At 39.2% G+C, this 15,221-nt stretch overlaps 1 protein-coding gene across 2 annotated transcripts in view; it reads right to left on the reverse strand.

The window, feature by feature from the left end:
- Positions 1-14,510, reverse strand: part of LOC309494487 (2-oxoglutarate receptor 1-like) — a 30,034-nt gene extending 15,524 nt beyond the window's left edge. Inside the window, exons 1-2 of one of the 2 annotated variants that reach the window (XM_082163892.1) lie at positions 14,414-14,510; positions 9,558-11,250 (exon numbers count right to left, since the gene is read on the reverse strand). In XM_082163892.1, coding sequence (XP_082020018.1) covers positions 10,287-11,250; positions 14,414-14,469 — 1,020 coding nt within the window. In that variant the 5' untranslated portion in view covers positions 14,470-14,510 and the 3' untranslated portion in view covers positions 9,558-10,286. Of the gene's footprint in view, positions 1-9,557; positions 11,251-14,413 lie in introns of those variants that run through there. The other variant, XM_082163890.1, reaches the window with a different exon arrangement.
- Positions 14,511-15,221: the final 711 nt, after the last annotated feature.

Raw genomic sequence — 15,221 nt, forward strand, 5'->3', positions numbered from 1 at the left:
TCTTACCCTCTTGTTCCATGTAGTTACAGGGTAAGTATGACATTGCGGGCTGTAAATTAAAGTGGTGCTTCTTACCCCCTTGTTTCATGTAGTTACAAGGTAAGTATGACAATGCGGGCTGTAAATTAAAGTGGTGCTTCTTACCCTCTTGTTTCATGTAGTTACAGGGTAAGTACAATAAAAACACATGTACACACACACAATCTGATATCACTCGGAAAACTTTATTTAAAAAAAAAAAAAACTTATTTAAAAACGGATTTACAGCACTTTCGCTTGCTTGGTTTCCTCCTCCTCTTGTTCCTCTTCTTTTTCTTTCTTTCCTCTGATGAATCTTAAGAAGGAATCCCATGACATGTCTCTTGCTATTCTGTATTATGTGTTAAAAGAAAATAGCCTACAGTAGGCTACAGAAATGTCCTCACCATTTACTCATCTTTTACCCTGATGTCATCCGAGATGTATACAAATTTCCTTCTTCAGATTAACACAAACAAAAGTTTTTAGAAAAATAAATAATCTCTGTAAATGCATATAATGCAAGCTCATGTGTTCCTAAAAGTTGACAAGAGCACATACAACAATAACTACAGTAATCCATACGACCCCAATGGATGAATCAATGTCTTCTGAAGTGAAACGATAAACGTTTTTAAGAAAAATACCAAATATTAAAAAATTTTAAACTGTAGACTATCGCTTCCGACCAACTGTCACCTGCGCGTTCATGAGAGGGTTGAGTAAGTTTACGCTTGAAAATTTAAAGCTTGACGTAAGCGCACCGAAAAACCGAATGTCGAATTATTATTTTTTTTTAATGTTTTTATTATTGCTCACAACAAAATACAAACAATAACAGATAATACTAATGAAAAACAAACCATGCAGAAGAACAGAGACACCAGTTCTCGCGCGAGTTTCACATCAAACTCCCGTGAGAATGCAATGGACGCTTAAAGCTTCAGCAAACGCGAAGCCATTCAAGCCGACTCTCATGCACTCGCTGGTGACAGTTGGTCGGTAGCGAAAAGATGAGTAAATTATGAGAACATTTCTGGGTGTACTGTATTTTCTTTTAATACATAACACAGAATAGAAAAATACTCCTTCTTATGATTAGGCAAATCAGTGGAACGATAGAAAAAGAAGAGGAGGACCAAGAGGAGGAGGAAGCCATGCAAGAGAAACAAAACAGGACAAAACATGCTACTTTCTATCAGGACTTTAGTATTTGAAATGAAAAGTTGATTTAAAAAAAAAATAAAGAATAAGAAGTGTAATATGTTGTAAATCTGTTTTGAAATAAGTTGTTTTTCAAATAAAGGTTTTCCAAGTGATGTCAGATTGTGTGTGTAGCCTACATGTGTTTTTATTGTACTTACCCTGTAACTACATGAAACAAGAGGGTAAGAAGCACCACTTTAATTTACAACACGCAATGTCATACTTACCCTGTAACTACATGAAACAAGAGGGTAAGAAGCACCACTTTAATTTACAGCCCGCAATGTCATACTTACCCTGTAACTACATGAAACAAGAGGGTAAGAAGCACCACTTTAATTTACAGCCCGCAATGTCATACTTACCCTGTAACTACATGAAACAAGAGGGTAAGAAGCACCACTTTAATTTACAGCCCGCAATGTCATACTTACCCTGTAACTACATGAAACAAGAGGGTAAGAAGCATCACTTTAATTTACAGCCCGCAATGTCATACTTACCCTGTAACTACATGGAACAAGAGGGTAAGAAGCACCACTTTAATTTACAGCCCGCAATGTCATACTTACCCTGTAACTACATGAAACAAGAGGGTAAGAAGCATCACTTTAATTTACAGCCCGCAATGTCATACTTACCCTGTAACTACATGAAACAAGAGGGTAAGAAGCACCACTTTAATTTACAGCCCGCAATGTCATACTTACCCTGTAACTACATGAAACAAGAGGGTAAGAAGCATCACTTTAATTTACAGCCCGCAATGTCATACTTACCCTGTAACTACATGAAACAAGAGGGTAAGAAGCACCACTTTAATTTACAGCCCGCAATGTCATACTTACCCTGTAACTACATGAAACAAGAGGGTAAGAAGCATCACTTTAATTTACAGCCCGCAATGTCATACTTACCCCGTAACTACATGAAACAAGAGGGTAAGAAGCATCACTTTAATTTACAGCCCGCAATGTCATACTTACCCTGTAACTACATGAAACAAGAGGGTAAGAAGCATCACTTTAATTTACAGCCCGCAATGTCATACTTACCCTGTAACTACATGGAACAAGAGGGTAAGAAGCATCACTTTAATTTACAGCCCGCAATGTCATACTTACCCTGTAACTACATGAAACAAGAGGGTAAGAAGCATCACTTTAATTTACAGCCCGCAATGTCATACTTACCCTGTAACTACATGAAACAAGAGGGTAAGAAGCATCACTTTAATTTACAGCCCGCAATGTCATACTTACCCTGTAACTACATGAAACAAGAGGGTAAGAAGCACCACTTTAATTTACAGCCCGCAATGTCATACTTACCCTGTAACTACATGAAACAAGAGGGTAAGAAGCATCACTTTAATTTACAGCCCGCAATGTCACACTTACCCCGTAACTACATGGAACAAGAGGGTAAGAAGCATCACTTTAATTTACAGCCCGCAATGTCACACTTACCCCGTAACTACATGAAACAAGAGGGTAAGAAGCATCACTTTAATTTACAGCCCGCAATGTCATACTTACCCTGTAACTACATGGAATACTTACAGTCTAAATAATTTGCCTAAATAATTTGTTATTTTCCTGGTTGTTACCCCTTTATTCCCAAAACTTTACATATTTTTCCCCTATACTTACACTTATGTACTTTATAGGTACACTGTAATTACCAAAAGTTACACTGTAATTTCATTTTAATTATGCAGTATTTTCCTGGTTGTTACACCTTTATTCCCAAGACTTTACGTATTGTTCCCCTATTCTTACACGTAAGTACTTTATAGGTACACTGTAATTACCAAAAGTTACACTGTACTTTCAATTTAATTACGTAGTACTTTCCGGGCTGTAATCTAAAGCGTTACCCAAAAAAAAGTTACTTTTCATGTATACTTTTACTATGTAAAGTTTTATTGTGGTAGGAGTAAAGGAAAAAATTAAGCCTATTTGGGTGTATTTTGGGCATATTCAATAAGTGTGGAGCTCATGTGCATATTCAAATTCATTTTCAAAGAAATTTGTAATGCAAAAATGTTTACTTTTCATGGGTACTTTCATTGTGTAAAGTTTCATTTTGATAGGAGTAAAGGGAAAAATAAGCCCCATTGGGGTGTATTGTTGCCTGGCCTTATTGGCACACATCTCGGATTGATGAGAATTTAACATATTTCCTCAACTAGGATTTCTTAGGACTTTTAGTATGTTGTTCTGGACACTTTGTAGAAATGATCTAAGCTGCAAATTATTTTACAATTAGTCTGTCACGTCACTTTTTCGTCACTTTCAACCATGCTTCAATATCCGACGCACAAAGCACCCTTTAGCGTCCATATGAGACGCATAACCCTACCACATACCTAAACCTACCCATAACCGAAGCGTCACATATGGACGCTAAAGGGTGCTTTGTGCGTCGGATATTGAAGCATGGTTGAAAGTGACGAAAAAGTGACGATTTGGGGTGAGAATGTGTTGCAAAACACTACTTTGCCTGGACTACTATTCAAGATAAGAATTAGTGCATCCCAAAATGGAGGTTAGTAGACAATATTGCAAGTGGTACTTGTTGTCTCTGGTGGGTTTTAAAGTGTGTATCGCTTTTTCCTTTAAGGTTAAAATAAAGCATGACACCAATGTCATCACTGTAAAAAATTATATGATCAAAAAGTCATGGAGAAAATCTATCTTAGGGAAAGTGCTCCATTTTAAGCACTAGAGGGAGTCATACTCACACTTAAACAACAACTGAAACCCTGCAGGCATAATATAACAGGCTATATACAGTACCAGTCAAAAGTTTGGATTTTTTTTATTTTTTTTTTAATGCTAATGAAAGAAGTCTCTTCTGCTCACCAATGTATTACATCACTGTTAAAAGTTTGTGGTTTGCATTTATTTGGTCAAAAATACAGTAAAAACTTGTGAAATATTATTACAATTTAAAAAAACTTTTCTGTTTTGATGTTTTACAAAATGTAAATATATATTTCTTTGATGGTAAAGCTGAATTTTCAGCATCATTACAACCTTTCTATAAGTGTGGGAACTGGTTTCACTCCCTCGCGTGCCACCAGAGACTTCAGCTGTGTACCAGTGACATAACATGCTTGTGTGAAAGCAGGAAATAAAACAATAAATACCAGTGAAATGTAAAAATGAAATGGTACCGTAATGTGTGACGGATAGGTGTTGTTTCCGTTTAGCAGTAAATGCACAGATTTGTTTTTATTTGTTTGTTTGTTTTTTACTTACAAGGACATATGGTGCATATAGCAACACTCTCAATGCTTGATGATCGGCATATATTGATCATGTCCCAATATATTCATTATGGCTGTTCATGACATGAATGAGATGTCTTTATTGTCTCAGTTTTTTTTTAAGTTTTTTTATCTCCTACACTGTAAAAAATTCTAACCCTCCCAAATCAAACATTTCAAGTGACCAATAACATCAAAATTTTTCAATTGGCCCAAGTGAAATTCTTGTTGCAATAGTCTGTTAACATTGGCTCAATGAGAAATAATACGTCAGACTAATTGAAAAATGTAGATGTTATCGGTCACTTGAAATTTTTGACTTGGGGATGTAATTTTTTTATTACAGTGTAGCAATGACTAGCCTGACGTCGTCATACTCAGATTCTAGTCAGAATATATGAACTTCCCGACCTAAAAATATTGTGGGCGGGGCTAAATTCGGCTGGTATCCAGGTTAAGCAATGACATAAAATGTAGAGCTAATAGAGACTTTTTCTCTTGAGTGATCTCACTTCAAAACTTAAGTCTGAATATGAATTTAACAATTTCACATCGAATTCTTACCCACAAAGTTCTATATTCTTACCATGCCTTATTTAATTATGCCATTTTTATTTATACTTCTTACTGAATTTTAGGAGGAACATCTGAGACCAAGTTTATGCCCACATGAAATGTAGTATATCACAATGGCCTGGTTTTACAGACAGGGCTTAGATTAAACCAGGATTAGGCCTTCGTTCAATCAGGGCATTTAAGTAGCTTTTATAAACGCGCCTTAGAATAAAAAACATTACTGGTGGTGAGCATCTGGAGACAAAACAATGGCACTGACATATTGTAAGACGCAATTTAAGACGCATTATTAAATTGACGTCTTTTTTTTAAGACGCATATTTTAAGACGCAGTGCAAGTTGCTTTCAGCTAAAACAACTCAAACATGCATTTTAGTCCGGGAGTCTTGAGTCTTGTCTGTGGAACCGGGGGAATGTATTCTGAGTTGTGAAAGAGAAATTTTCTCATTGGGTGTTCAAGAAAGACGTCTCTATTCTCACCGCATTCAAAGGTGGATTGAGAAACAGTTGTTTTGTGATGTCAATGACTCACGCTATATAAAGCATCACAGAAGTCAGTGTTTTGTGAACTTTTTTTGCTGTTGCATAATTGTATATTTAGCTGTCAATGGTTACTATATATAACTTGCACATTGAGACGCAGATTATGGACAGAGGAATGTCACCATACATATAAACTAAAGTCATGAGTCCACAAACCATCAAACTCAGTTTGCACTGCAGATCTAGAGAAACACCATGTGATTTCATTTCACTGATGTGGACTTCTCATACAGTTCACCGGGAAGCTCGGAAAAACCCGTTTCCTTAGATTGAATCACCTTGGAGACTAAACAAGTGTTTATTTACAATACAGAAGCTGCTTCTTCCTTTTCGTCCAGTCAATGAGAGGTGTTTCCTCGTGTGTGAACAACTGATGAAATCTGAGATGGCTCATGAGATAATTAATACAAGGTAAAGTCGATGAGGAACTTCATCTAATTTGATTTCATTAGTTAATCCCTTCTACTAAAGTGGTGACTTAAGTTCGCGTAAATAATAAATAAAAAAAACACCTAACACAATTAAGTGTGTAAAAAGTTGAAATAAGAAACCTTCAAATAAGGTACGAATTGTGACAAAAATCTTTTGAACACGCCCTATTTTGCATCTTATTAGGTTTTGATGGAGGCTTCACATTTCCTCTTCCTTTACTGTAAAACATCTAAACATAAACATCAGCTGGAATTCTGTGCACTGTTATACAAGAGCAAAGACTCAATTGAGTTTAACCAGTTATTCCCTTCAGACCGTATGAATGAGCCATGTGTGTTTTGTGAATGAGCCAATGTTTCCATCAGGTTATGTAAAACAAAGACTATTAATTGAGCAACTGAGAGTAAAAATGTTCTGAATAAAATAGCATCAGTTTGTTTGTTGAGAAGTTTGAGTTTCACTCTGCAGAGTCAATTGTGCCATGCAGATATTATTCAAACACAGTTACCGCTGTTTTGAATGTAGTACTACTGTACAGTGACGTAGCACCGAATCTCGGGCCCTATGTAAATCATCCCATGATCTATGCTATTTATCACACTTTTTTTTAATTTTTTTTATTGTGTACAACTATATATAGCACTAGAAAATTGATAGAAAAACGGTTGTACTGTATATCATTAATAGAGCATAACACTGAGTATGGGGTCCGGGGCCCTCTGCTAAGGGCTGAACGGTCCCTGTACGACCGGAGCAGGAGCTGGGTTCGCATTGACTGCAGTAAGTCAGACTTGTTCCTGGTGCATGTTGGACTCCGGCAGGGCTGCCCTTTGTCACTGGTTCAGTTCATAACTTTTATGGACAGAATTTCTAGGTGCAGCCAGGGGCCGGAGGGTGTCAGGTTTGGGGACCACATGATTTCGTCTCTGCTTTTTGCGGATGATGTTGTCATGTTGGCCCCATCAGACCAGGACCTCCAGCATGCACTGGGACGGTTTGCAGCCGAGTGTGAAGCGGCTGGGATGAGAATCAGCGCCTCCAAATCCGAGGCCATGGTTCTCAGTCGGAAAAGGGTGGCTTGCCCCCTTCAGGTTGGTGGAGAGTTCCTCCCTCAAGTGGAGGAGTTCAAGTATCTTGGGGTCTTGTTCACGAGTGAGGGAAGGATGGAACGGGAGATTGACTGACGGATCGGTGCAGCTTCTGCAGTAATGCAGTCGGTGTACCGGTCTGTTGTGTTGAAGAAAGAGCTGAGCCGCAAGGCAAAGCTCTCGATTTACCGGTCGATCTACGTTCCTACTCTCACCTATGGTCATGAGCTGTGGGTCATGACCGAAAGGATAAGATCCCGGATACAGGCGGCCGAAATGAGCTTTCTCCGCAGGGTGGCTGGGCGATCCCTTAGAGATAGGGTGAGGAGCTCTGTCACTCGGGAGGAGCTCAGAGCCGCTGCTCCTCCACATCGAGAGGTGGCTCGGGCATCTGTTCCGGATGCCTCCTGGATGCCTTCCCGGGGTGGTGTTCCAGGCACGTCTCACCGGGAGGAGACCCGAGGCAGACCCAGGACACGCTGGAGGGATTATGTCTCCCAGCTGGCCTGGGAACACCTCAGAATTCCCCTGGAAGAGCTGGAGGAAGTGTCTAGGGAGAGGGTAGTCTAATCGTCTCTGCTTAGACTGCTGCCCCCGAGACCCAGCCCCGGATAAGCGGAAGAAGATGGATGGATGGACGGATGGATGGATGGATGGATTTTTATTTGCTTTTAAATAGAGCACCCAAGTATCTCATTAGACGTACAAATTACAGTTTAACAATATTTAATTGGAATTTTTTTTATTAACAGACATTGTGCTTTGTATTCCAAACATTTAACAGTGTAGATACCACTACAAGCATTTTTTTTAATTATTGTCTTATTGTAAAAATGTTACAAGTGTGTTGGATTTGTAGTTGCCTGACTACACTCTGGGCTTACCTTCACTCATTCTCAGCAACATTAATAGGAGCTCTAGCTGCAGTAGCATGTTGTGATTTGAGTGTTTAATGTTTTTAATAGTTTTTGATTTCATGAGTCATGCACCCACTGCGGGAAGATGACCATCTCGGAGTTGCAGTCGAGACTCCAGTACCTCGAAAGAGGTGGGGTCCCTGTGCCTCTGCGTCGATCTAATCCTTCTCAGAGGGTTACTTCGCGCAGTAGCGCAGGTGATTTGAGGATCATGGTGAGAGCTCTTCCTTCGGGGAACCAACCCCCTAGGAACCCTCATCCCTCGTGCGTTCCGCAGCCAGTGGAACTCCCTCAGGAAGTGTTTGACCATCTCAAAGGTGTGTACCAGTTGTCTCCTACGGCCGGCTATCGATCGCTACATCGAAGGGTGAGCCTGACTTTTTTCACAACCTGACTGTGCTGCCCCATTCAGGAACCGTAGCGTTGTCCGAGTTAATGAGAAATGACAGCTATGCTTTCCCGGGTCACAGAGAGGATCGGGCTCCTGTGGAATCCTCCACCGTGTGCTGAGCCCTCGACGCTGGTTGATTGGCTTCTCTGGACGGTTCTCAGCGCCCCACCCCGGTGACTTTCTTTCCGGAGGTGCATGAAGAGATCACTTAGTCGCGGATGGCACCTTTTACTGTCTGAAACCAACCTAGTAGTTCTTCCCCCCTCACCACCCTTGATGGCGGGGCCGCTAAAAGGGTTACACATCGATGTCCACACTAGTGGTCCAGGAACGCCATCTCTGGCTGTGTCTGGCCAACATAAGGGGTACCGACAAAGTCAGGATTCAACAGGTGCCACAAACGTAGCGCAGCTGATGCAATTATCTCATACCAATGTGAATTGGCTCATTTTAGTTACACTCGAAGTAGATTGGCCTCTCTAGCGAGATTCCTATTCGTTGGTCATCCGATGGAATGTCTACGTTCCCTCCTTTAGGGACACATACGTAACCGAGACGTTTTCCATATTTACAGTTTATCTCTAAAGATTTTTCACACACTTTTCGTGTTACTTCTGTGTTTGGAGTATGATAAGAGTGCTATGTAGAAATAAGTTGTTTCTCGTTATGTAGGAAAATGCAGACTCCCGAGCAGCAAGCATCTATTTACACAGAATAAACAGCGGCATCACTTGGTCTCTTTGGAAAGAAATTTTCCAAATTGTTTTCCCTTCCTATGTTTACTTTCCACCCCCTCCTCTTTTTTCCTGATCTTTGTTTGAACATTGCACACTGGGGTGGCTCGACTCGAAGAACACCACACTCAGATGAATGCTCCTCTCAGGCGAGTCTGCTCTCCCTCACTGCCAATTAGCGTTTTGCAACGTTCCTAGACAACCAATCAAACTATGCAAATTGCATGCATGCTGTGCTCATGGCGCAGTCTTGTGGGCTTACAATGGCTTTTCCCCCCACTAACGACGCCACTGTACATACCAAAAAGTAAGCAATGCAAATGTGATTCACTTTTACTGTATGTTAATCTTGTATGATAAACAAATTACACTACGCCATCATCATAAAGTCAATGTTTATGAAGGAAAGCAAGCACACAATGAATAAACACAGACATACAGCTGCCACAAACATAGATACCATTAACAGGAAAAATGCAATGCCATCTTTACAGAGTTGCATCATTGTTTGTTTATATCAAGGCCATTTTGACCATAGTGGCGCCAATAGGCTATTGACATATTGAGGGCAACAAAGGATGTTTGTCATGAAATGGCCTTGTGTTGGTTACATGCATATTTATGTTCATGCATTTGTCAGACACCTTTAGTCAAAGTTACGTGCATTTAGTCAATTCATGCATTCACTTCATGTTAGCACCAGGCTCTAGTGGTTGACCAACATTTTCAGTATAACACCAGTTGAGGCTGTACATTCAGGTGATTTTATTATGATTAAGGGGGTTTAGACTATTTTCTTGGCCTGGTGCTTAAGAATATCCCTTAATATTATAAGAAGTTCTACTAAAAATATATTATATATAAGAGGTTACATATATATCAACTTTTATATTCCACAAAAGTAATAAAGTCATACAGGTTTGGAAAGACATGAGAGTGAGTAAATGATGACAGAACGTTAATTTTTAGGTGGAGTATCCCTTCAGTATTGGCTATTTCACAGTGGCATTGACTCTGGCTAGTAAGACTAAGACAGTGGCTTGAGTTTAAGCTGCTTTGCTCAAATGTGGTATTGGTCATGTTGATCACAGCCACTTTCATGATCCCCTAAGTCTTCGACATGAGCTGACCACATTTGAACAGATCCATGAAGGCCCGCTTAAAGTCCCCCGACAACGTGTAGAGCAGCAGGTTGAAAATGATGTTGATTACAGCGATCGGCCTCGAAAATATGTAGACGGCGTGAACGCCGCGGTCCAGCAGGCAGACGGTTTCCGGAGTGCGTTTCGTGTAGATTCTCAGCGCTCGTAGCACGTGATAGGGAAGAAAGCAAACAATAAAACACGTCAATATCAACACGATGAGTCGCCTTGCTTTAACCCGTTTCTTGCTTCCCATATGAGGACCCTTCTTTAGCTCTACAATGATGCGCCAATAGCAAAGACAGACCACGACCAGAGGAAGCAAATATCCCAGGATGGTCAATGCCCAACTATATGGCCACATGATTTCTTCGTTGTTGCTCGCAAAGTCCAAGCAGTATGTCTTATTGTCCGTTGGAACTGTGTCAAACACGTTAAAAATCGGAATTAACTCGCCCATCGTCACGACCCAAACCAAGACGCAAGCCAACACGCCCCATCGCTTCTGCTTGATGCTGAGCATGGGAAACGGATGCACGATCGTAACATACCGGAAGATGGCCAGACAGGTGAGGAAGAGGATGCTGCCGTAGAGGTTGAAGTGGAACATGAATCGCGTAAAGCGGCACATGACGACCCCCAGCGTCCAGGTGTCATTGAGGACGTAGTAGTAGATCAAGAAGGGCAAGCTGACCATAAAGAGAAGGTCAGTGATGACGAGGTTCACCATGATGATGGTGCTGCTCTTCCAGGGACGAACTTTGAGCGCGTAGACCAGCAGAGCGGTGATGTTACCCACAACGCCCACGATGAAGATCGCACCATACATGGCGGGCAGGTAGTAGCGCCTCATGAGAGTGTCCACGTCGGTGCAGTTGTCACTCGAGCTGTTACTCGAGCCGTAGTAAATTTTACTCGGCATAGTTGTTCTAGCAGAAGGAAAACATACAAACATTGTTAAAGAGCGCACATCATGCAAACTAGAAATTGATAGTATTTCAGAGACTGTTCTTGTTCTCTGCTTGGCACTGAATACCTCAGCAATGTGATAGACAGATGTGCATCTATCCAACGAGATGCAAAGGAAGAAGAAAAGGATCCAAACCAAGTAGGTGTCAGTGTCGGCGTTAAATTTAATAGTGTCAACCATAAGTCATCAAAACAACCCTGATACTGAACTGTTTTGATGACTTCATTCTATCTTTAAACGTTATGGTTGACTCTCTTAAATTTAAAGCGGAAATTAACACCCACTTGGTTTTCCCCCTCGATACCAAAGTCTATTTAGAATCGGGTACTTTTTAGTTTATATATAGTTATTGAACAAAGTGTACATCTTCAAAGAGGAGTTAATGTTGAACGTGGGATTGTAAATGGACTTTTGAAGTTGAGGTTTGAATGAGGAATTTCCCCTGAATTGTTTTCGGTAAATATATTTTTGTGGCTTGATATAAAAACTGATTTGGGAAAATTATTAACAATGATGATATTGCCAAAGGTCATGTTGATTACTTTAAAATGTTATATAAGATGGGTTGTGTAATGCCCTTAAATAATGTAAAAATATATAAGCAACGCCCTTTGTATTATTAATATAGCCTAAAATATGTTATATTTTTGTATGTTTATATTAGTGTCCTGTAATTGAAATGAAAGCAGGTGTACGTTTGGAAATGTATTTTACTGATAAAGAGTTGAAAACTCTGATAAACCCTGAAAACGTTTTGCTCTCTGCATTTCTTTGCACCTTTTTACTTTTTTGGTGGCCTTGATTGAATAACATGTGAGATTGTGTGTGTGTGTGTGTGTGTGTGTGTGTGTGTGTGTGTGTGTGTGTGTGTGTGTGTGTGTGTGTGTGTGTGTGTGCGTGTGTGCGGATTCTTTACTTCTTTTATGGCATTGAATGTCTGACTTGAATTTCTAGGATTTCAGGCATGACTTTATTATACTACCTGATTTCACACAATAACCTACAGTAAAGCACCAAAAACACTGCATTCTGCATACAAACTCTGTTTAAACAGTACATTTCAACATTTGTGAAATTCTAAGATACTGTATGGATCTGTTGTGGTCTCAATGTGAAGCTGAATTTTTTACAATTATTTTCCATAATAGCTATAATATTAAAATAATAATATGAATAAAACAAAGATAATTAAATTTTAAATAATTTGCATGGTCTGTCTGAATACTCGATTCTGATGCGCTGTTTTGATTGAAGCACACACACATACTGTACGTCACTCGCACAGAAACATTTAGGAGCACAAACACTTGTTGTGAACGCGGCCCGTGACTTTTATTAATAAATGAACGTCGCTGCTACTTAATCGTTACATTCTATTACTCAGTAACATTGCTGTTTTTGAAGTAATTAAACTCACAGACTCAGGTAATTCACACACATCTCATCAAATCATGGAATAAAATCATGAAATGATTTTAATGTGGAGGTAAAGATCCAGTGGAGTTACTATCTCAAGTTCAATCAGGTAAATTTTAAAGGTCCCGTTCTGCGTGATCCCATGTTTCAAACTTTAGTTAGTGTGTAATGTTGCTGTTAGAGCATAAATAATATCTGTAAAATTATAAAGCTCAAAGTTCAATGCCATGCGAGATATTTTATTTAACAGAAGTTGACTACAAAAAACGGCTCGATTGAACTACATCCCTCTACTTCCTTCTTTAATGATGTCACTAGAACCGTTTCTTGACTAACCTCCGCCCACAGGAATGCTCCCTCAACTCTACTGGCTACTTGCGCACTTCTTATAACTTAGGCTACTGTGTTTACTCAGCTCTTACGGTGATTTTCTGAAGTAAAACTGACGCTTCATCTTTTGTGTGATGTACAATAAACTTTATTAAACTCATCAGTACATGTTTGATCATCATTCAGACAGCAGACTTGTAGGCTATTAATAAATAATGGATACATAGCCTACCAGCAGATGACAAATACGTTATAATAACCGTAATTAAACTACTAAACCATACCTGTTTCATCTCTATACAGCACTCTGACTCTGTAGGCATTATTGTCCGACTCGAAATGAACACCGTTACTGAGAGTTTCTGATATTATCATCATTCCGTGAGATGAATTTTTCCTGACAGACTGAGCGCGAGCTCATGAAGCTCCGCCCCCTGTGTCGTCCAGCAGCAGCTCATTTGCATTTAAAGGGCACACACTGAAACAGCTCGTTTTTCTGAGCCCCAAAAAATGTCAATTTAAACATGCTGTAAAAAATTATCTGTTGGGTATTTTGAGCTCAAACTTCACATACACACTCTGGGGACATCAGAGACTTATTTTACATCTTGTGAAAAGGGGCATAAAACGGGACCTTTAAGCTGATAGCTAACTACACCGGAACAAATGACTAACGCACTATTAACATTCTAGTTATTAACAAACAGGCAACTCTGATGAACTAATTGGTAAGTAAAAGTGCATTGTCAAATGTGGAAGTTTACTATTAGCTCATCAGAGAACTATTAATATTACTATATACAGGTTTATAATTAATTTGACAGTTTCATTTTATTTTGATGGTCCCTTTAACACATTCTGTTGACTAGAAGTTGCAACTACATATCTACTAACTCTCATTAGAGTATTAGTAGACTGGTTGGGGTTATAATAAGTTGACATGTAGTTGCAAACTTATAGTCAGTATAATCTCTGTTGAGGAGCATCACAATAAAGAGTTAGCAGATATTAAACAGAGGGTCTACTAATACTCTAATGACTGATAGTTGACATGTAGCTACTTATAGTCAACTGAGTAAAGTGTTACAGAGTAAAGTGTTACCAATTTGACTAATGCAAATAATTCTAAAGTGAAGATCATGGCAACCCACTCGTTTTACCAAATCCTTCAGAAGGAATTATTAGTTATTTGGAACAATATTCTAAAGTGAAAAGCATGATAACTGTGCATTATAATTGGAGGGTTTTGTTACCCTTCTTAAAATCTTATGCAATTTTGCTTCTAAGTAAATGTATTGTTTAAAGGATATGTTTACTGAACAATGAGAAAATACTGAGATGCAAATATACTAGAAGAGTAAGTGGTGAATACTTACAATGTGGTCTGATGCTCCTCATCCAGTTCCTCAGAGAAATGAACTGTGGTGATCATGAGTTTAAACGCCTGAGCTGATCCTCCCTCTTCTGATGAACAGTTCCTGGTAAATCATCTATATATTCATTTGCATTCATTTATGTCTCATCAAAACACACAGGCAATATGATTTGTCACCACATGATGGGAAAGTGCGTTGCTGACACCACGTTAATTCCATTGCTGGAATCATGACCTATTTGAAGATTTTTATCACTCATCCAAGATGTCGACGATTATTTTGTCACGTGTTTTGCATGATAAACTGATCATGTACAGGTTTTAATTACTGCAATTATCATACTAGCTCATTATGCAGTTTTACGAGCACTGTGTCAAGATAAATAAATACAGTAAATGCTGTCCAGATTGTTACACTATCCATCCTAAACAATGTTCAAGATGAGAATTAGTGCATCCCAAAACATGCCAGCGGTGCTTGTTATTTCTGGTGGATTTTAAAATGTGCATCGCTTTTTCCTTTAAGGTTAAAATAAAGCATGACGCCAAGGGTCATCACTGTAAATATAATGATATGATCAATAAGTCATGGCAACATCACTTTAACTCATCAAAAGAAATGCTCTTTTTAAGTTATATGAGATTCAAATAGATATTCTACACAAGGTCAACCAGAACCATCCACAATGTGCAATATCCAATCATAGAACTCAAAGATCAACCCTTACCATATATGGCACATTAAGAAGTATAATAATAAGTAAGAGAGGCCAGAAGTTGATCAAATGTACTGTATGTGCGAGTCTTGA

This window comes from Leuciscus leuciscus, assembly GCF_965113295.1.
Source record: "Leuciscus leuciscus genome assembly, chromosome: 3".
Taxonomy (NCBI): Eukaryota; Metazoa; Chordata; class Actinopteri; order Cypriniformes; family Leuciscidae; genus Leuciscus; species Leuciscus leuciscus.